The sequence below is a fragment of the Triticum urartu genome, chromosome 2A, assembly GCF_056163025.1.
Source record: "Triticum urartu cultivar PI428250 chromosome 2A, HENAU_Tu73, whole genome shotgun sequence".
Classification (NCBI taxonomy): domain Eukaryota; kingdom Viridiplantae; phylum Streptophyta; class Magnoliopsida; order Poales; family Poaceae; genus Triticum; species Triticum urartu.
Genome location: NC_141874.1, coordinates 677,104,965 through 677,111,555, shown reverse-complemented (window position 1 = coordinate 677,111,555; position 6,591 = coordinate 677,104,965). Strand labels below are relative to the sequence as shown.

The 6,591-nt window shown below is 44.5% G+C and overlaps 1 protein-coding gene across 1 annotated transcript; it reads left to right on the top strand.

Moving 5' to 3' along the window:
* Positions 1–2,803: 2,803 nt before the first annotated feature.
* Positions 2,804–5,827, top strand: LOC125541606 (uncharacterized). Its single transcript, XM_048704970.2, has 4 exons — positions 2,804–2,937; positions 3,062–3,101; positions 3,210–3,328; positions 3,448–5,827. Exons 1-4 carry the CDS (start codon positions 2,899–2,901, stop codon positions 5,377–5,379), a joined length of 2,130 nt encoding a protein of 709 aa, XP_048560927.1. The 5' UTR covers positions 2,804–2,898; the 3' UTR covers positions 5,380–5,827.
* The last annotated feature ends 764 nt before the right edge of the window (positions 5,828–6,591 follow it).

The following is a 6,591-nucleotide window of genomic DNA, read 5'->3' as shown; positions in this document are numbered from 1 at the left end:
GTTGGAGTCCACGTGATCGCAAGCCTGGCCTATCATGTGCTTGGTTCTTGCCTGACTCTTGTTTGGTTGATGCTTGGGAGAGAAAATGGCTGCCTGGCCTGGTTGTCGCTTGAAACATGGTTAGCTTGGTCTGGTTCAAACATTTGAATAAAATAATATATTAAGCTCAGGCAGTGTGATCCGCCTGAACCAGGCGTCCAACTTTTCAAGCCTGGCTGTGTGCCTGGTAGTAAACAAGCAACGAGAGCAGTGTTGGAAATGTTTTAAACACAAAAGGACAAATTAACAGGCAAGGAAGGGAACCAAACGCTTATGCATCAGGCTATCCTGGCCAGGCGAAAAATGATGCCATCCCAGGCTTCCTCCAGGCACTATTTTTTTCCAGGCATACTTTCCAGGCCTTCAACCAAACAGGCCCATAGTCCCTCGGCAGTGCTGTAGCACCTCGGTGGTGAGCATCGACATCCATGGTGGTCGGATGAATTACAAGCAGGAGAGAGGGAGAAAGAAGGAAGATGATGTCATATGTCCCAAAACAATCTAAATCATAACAAAACAACTCAAGGGGCAAGTTTATTCGGTTTTAGAGATTCCAGGGTTAAAATTGTATCAAAATTGACTTCAGAGGGTTATTTGTCCACGAGACACATTTGGGGTGGACTTCTTTCTTTCAATCATCTCCCGTTAACAACAAACAGAAACTAGGCATTTCCTATTTGGTGCTTCAGGCGCTCATTATAGTACATTTAGTAAAAGGCCGCACACCCCATCAACCAGCTCGCATTTTTTGAACTGGCGACTTTCTTGTCGATGTATGCTACAGTAGCCAACACGCCACCCTTATATGATGTGTTTACTTACATCTTCTTCACTTTTTTTCTTTTCTCTTTCTTTTTTCTTTTTCCGTTTCTTCTTTCATTTTTGCTTTTTGCTTGTTCCTTTTTTTCTCTTTTCTAGAATGACTTTGTTAGGTTTTTTATTTCTTTTTATTTTATTTATTTTTTGTTTATGTTTTTCTTTTGCCAAATGCGCTCAATTTTGTGAACTCTTTTTTCAAAATCGATGAACTTTTTTCCAAATGGATGAACTATTCAATTCCATGAAAGTGATGAACTTTTTTCAAAATTGATGAACTCCTTTCAAAGTTGATGATTTTTTTAAAAAATGGTGAACTTTTTTAGAAATGGATGAGTTTTTTTCAAAAAAAATAAATATTTCGAAAATCGATGAACTTTGTAAGATTTTTGAACCTTTTTAAATTTGATGAACTTTTTTCTATATCGATGAATGTTTTCCCAAAATTGTGAATTGTTTTTCAAAATCAATGAACTTTTTGAATTCTTGAAAAGTCAATGCGGTCAACTACGAGAGGTCAAAGGTTCAATGCTCAACTGATGGCCAAGTTTTTTTTAATCAACTGATGCCCGAGCTAGCAAGGAGCTTTTTTGTTGACATTTTACGTTTTCTTATTTCAAATAGTTTATACCGAGTCAAATAGCGAAATCACTAATTAAGGAGTACTCGTTGTAGAGAGCACTCCACTTCCCAGGTCGCGACAAGTGGCGTACATGCAGCGCGCCACTTGTCGCAACCCGAGAGTTTTCCCTTTTTTTAGATCCGTTTATTCAAAACATTTTATCTCTTAAACCGTGTGTCCAAATCTCGAACCGTTTTCATCGTTGGATTCCTCGCGTCGAGATCTTCAAAATTAGATCCCATGCTGATAGGTTTTGACGAACTTTTTTTTTTCACGAAAAAACCGGATGAAAAAAATCGGGCGAAAAAACCGGACCGGAAGCATGGTTTTTTTCCCTTTCCGAAAGAGGCATGTCTGTGCCTCTCGCGAAATCACAACCGTGCCTCTCGTGAAAGCAAAACCGTGACTCTCGTGGAAGGAAAAAAAACAGAAAACGCGTTTTTTTCCATTTCCGAGAGGCACGACCGTGACTCACGCGAAAGCACAACCGTGCCTCTCCCGAAAGAAAAAAAAACAAAAAACGCGTATTTTTTTCTCTTTTCGAGAGGCACGGCCGTGACTTTCGCGAAAGCACAACCGTGCCTCTCGCGAAAACAAAACCGTGACTCTCCCGAAAGAAAAAAAAACAAAAAACGCGTTTTGTTTTTTCCTTTCCGAGAGGCACGGCCGTGACTCTCGCGAAAGTACAACCGTGCCTCTCGCGGAAGCAAAACCGTCACTCTCGCGAAAGAAAAAAAAACAGAAAACGCGTTTTTTTTCGTTTCCGAAAGGCACGGACATGACTCTTGCTAAAGCACAACCGTGCCTCTCGCGGAAGAAAAACTGTGACTTTCGCGAAAGGAAAAAAAAAGAAAACGCGTTTTTCATGCAAAATTTTTTTTTGAATTTTTTTTGATCGAAAAGCTAAGAAAGACCGGGGGAAAACCAAAACGTCGAAAAAACCCGGAAAAAAACCGTTTAAAAAGCCGAAAACACGTGCGGAAAAATAAAAAAAAAACAAAATCCGAAGGGAGCGTCCAGAGTGCGACATGTGGCAAATGGCTGAGAGCGCGCCAAATGACGCTGATCGTTGCGAGATTTCCGAAAGAGCGCTTGTTAACTAGTTGCTCCCGTCAAACAGCGATGTTCCTGCTAGTAAACGGCAAAGTTTCCTCGGTGTTTATTGCAGGCTTCCATTTTTCGTGTTTGGGAAACTAGGCCTAAGAACAGCCCGGTGAACCTTTTCTGGGCTGTTGGGCCCATTCAGCCCGTAGCGCCAAAACGAAAAACTCCCGCTCCGTATTGCGCGGGCTCTCCCTTTTTCGGGAGCCTTTTTTCCCGGGTTCTTCGGAATTTGACTCCGCGAGGCAATACCAAAACAGAGCCGCTTCCCCGGGGACACGCCCGTCGATCCCCGCCGCTCGCTTACCCCCACCTCCGCCATGGCCGACGTCCCCGACGAATCCGCCACCCAAACCCAGGTATGCTTCTTCGCGAGGGTCTCCTCCTATCTCCGCTCCTTGCTTCTGTTCCGCCGTCCCGTTTGCCGGCGCTGCGGCGCAATGGGCCCTTCGTCGGTCTCACCGGATTTCGCTGTTCTTGCAGGCCCATGGATGCAGCTCGTACCCCTTCTCGTTCCCTTCCCGTGGGTGCACTCTACTCCCCTGAATCCTGATGAATTATATCCTAGTGCTGTTCCGACAATTTTAGATCTCTGAAACGTGCTCATGTTGTATTCGGTGTTTTTCGTCAGAGCCGCCGGACATCAGGAACTGGTTCTCGAGTTACCAGTACGAGTCGCCGGAGGTGCCGGAGCTGGCTGTTGACCCTCCTGCTGTTGACAACAGCAGCGAGACCCAAGACCCGTTGGAGGTAAAGAATTGCTGATTTATGTTTATCAGATTGCACCCAAGTTGCTTCTTCTCTTGCTACCTTATCCCAATTGTATTCTCACCGATTCAATTTTCTGAATTGTGCATGCTGGGATCCAGTTCCGGGTGGCTGGGCATTCGTTTCTGAAGCACGCCCCTCGGGATGGCAGTACCGATTTGAAGGGGGGCTGGTTTGGGAGCCAAGCTGAACCTGATGAGGTTTCTGCCAGAGAAGATATCCTTCCGATTTGTAGGAGCACGGTGGAACAGGGCACGAAAAGGAAGCAAAGCCTGCGGGGGCTCTTTGGGTCAGGTTTTCTAGACGATTATGAAGAAGCTACTCAGACTGAAAGTCAGGTTGTGTCGCCTGTGCAGAGAAGTGCAGTGGATCCTCCGTGGAACCGCAACTGGGTCGGCTTACGGAGTAGAAAGCGCATCCATGAAGGCGCACTTGAACACAGCGAGCTGCAGACAGATAGTGAAAGCACTTGTATAGCTGAAACTCAAACTGAAAATCCGGTGGTGTCGGCTGCACTGAGAAGTGCAGTGGATCCTCCGTGGAACTGCAACTGGATAGGCTTACGGAGTAGAAACCGCAACCACGAAGGCATAGTTGAATACAGCGAGCTGCCGACGGATAGTGAGAGCACTTGTATAGCTGAAACTCAAGAAAACCCTGCAGGAGGTTTGGAGATTGACCACAGAAAACGGACAGTTAATTGCGGCGGTACTAGTTTAGCTTGTATTGAGGAAGGTTTCCTAGAAGATGACATTGAACACTGCAACCTGCCAGTTGATTCTCACAGTAAAGGCCTGGCACATGCTGAGAAAACTAAGCAAAGTCTACGAGGGTTGTTTGGAGCAGGTTCTTTAGACAACCATGATGAAGCTACTCAAACTGAAAGTCAGGCAGTGTTGCCTGTGCTGAGAAGTGCAGTGGATCCTCATTGGAACTGCAACTGGATAGGCTTACAGAATAGAAAGCGCAGCCATGAAGGCACAATTGATGACAGCGAGTTGCTGACGGATAGTGAGAGCACTTGTATAGCTGAAACTCAAGTAAATCCCCCAGGAGGTCAGCAGACCAACTACAGCAAACAGCCAGTTAATTGTGCTGGTACTAGTTTAGCAGCAGATACTAGCCTAGAAGATGGCATTAAACATAGCAACCTGCCGGATAATTTTCCTAGTAAAGGCCTAGCGGGTAGTGAGAAGCCTAAGCGAAGTCTGCGAAAATTGTTTGGAGCAGGTTTTCTCAACGGTTGTGATGAAGCTAATGAATCGGAAACTCGGGTGGTGTCTGCTGTACAGAGAAATGCAGTGCAGCCTCTGTCAAATTGCAATGCTGCAGGCTTGCCTCACATTGAACATATCCATGAAGGCGCAGTCGGATACAGTGAGCTACTGGCAGATCATGAAGTCATCGGTATAGCTGAAACTCGAGAAAATCCCCAAGCAGGCCGGGTGATTGAACACAACAGACTGCCTGTTAACTGTGGTAGAATGAGTTTATTAGCAGATACTGAAGATGGTTTCCTAGAAGCTATTGAACACAGCGAACCACCAGTCAATTCTCATAGTCAACTCGTAGCTGATACTGAGATAACTGGCATCAAACACCACATGCTGCCTGCTAATTCTAATGGTATTGGTTCAGCTGTCACAGAAGAAAGCTTTCCTAGAGATGAAATCAGCCGAAGCAAGCGTAAACTGGAGCATAAGAAAACAGAAGAAACAGCTGCGGCGGATGGTTTCGTTGCCATCAGGACAAAGGTGAAGTCAGCTGAGAATTGCAGGACAAACAAGATTTCCAAGGTCTCAACAGGAAGAGAGAACACAACATTGCAAGAGAACCGCTGCATTTCGGGGACTACACCTTTGGGCCAAGGTAGCACTAGAAGCCCCATGTCAGATAGGACCAATATTTCAGAAGTTGCTGGAGCTCCATCACTGGAGATTAGCGGCAAATGGAAGCACCCTCGTAAAGGCAAGCCCAATGTTGGACCTCCGATGATACAGCTGCGGTTGGAACAATGGGTGCGCCGAGTGTAACAGTTTAACATTGTTAAGTTTGGTAAGGAGAGTTTGTGTCAGGATGAAGCTGGAGTGTTCACCTGACAAATCAGGTGTCATGTTCTGCTTTGGTTTTCCTGCCAAACCTGCATTAGAAGTGCATCTCCTTTGCATCGACCAGAAGTTCCTTCGCAACTGCTGCTACATTCATCTATCTGTTATGGCGTCATGGTATGTGCAGCTGACTGAATGTAGTAGATAAAGTGCAGAACTTTACATCGAGCGTTCAGTTGTGATTGGACTAATTTACGTATTGGGATCTGTTGAACATGTCGTACTAGCTGTTTTTCAGCCTTCAAAGTGTCAAGGCATAGCATGCTACTCCCACCATGATTGGTTAGTAATTTTTTTAGTGGACAGTAAACCTTGCTCTGTTTCTGTTGTTGGTAAGAACCAGTGTGGTTTATTATGAAATATATACAAGCAACTAGATTGGAGAGGCATGCATTGTTGCGCCCGTCCCTCTATGGATATGAATTATGAAAGAATGACATGACAAATATTATAGAAAGAGTGGTATGGTAGATCAAATGCCAATGCTTTTTTGGCAGAACAAATTAAATGCATTATAATGTACTATAGCTCAGTAGAAGAACAGCCTCCATGCCTCTTGAGAAGAGTCATGTGTTTGGCATTCAGAATATGTGCATATTACACGATTGAAGTTTGAGGAAATGATGAAGAATGGTGTGCACCTTTTACTGAGTTATATAGCCAGGTACCACCTCTTCCTGCAGTATTTGGAATATTGGTTAAAGTCTGAGACAATGATGAAGAATGGTGTGCACCTTTTAGTTTTAACCTGTGTAATTAGCTGTTCAGCAAGGGGATTTAATTCATCACATTGTGTTCTACTCCCTCCGTTCCAAAATAAGTGTCGTGGAAACTTATTTTGGAACGGAGGGGGTACTCCCTCTGTAAACAAATATAAGAGGTTTCAGATCACTAAGTGATCTAAAACGTCTTATTCTTGTTTACAGAGGGAGTATTTGATAGTGCCAACTTAGCTTGTACAAAGTTGAGCATAGTCAGACCCACAAAACATACTATGGGATCAGAGTTATGGTGCTTGTCATAAGCAAGGAAGAAACAGATGCAGCTGTGATAAATAATGCTCTGTCCACTTAACTGAAAACAAAGATAGTTTTGTATGCCACGGCCCACAGGCACTAAATACCACTACTGAACCTT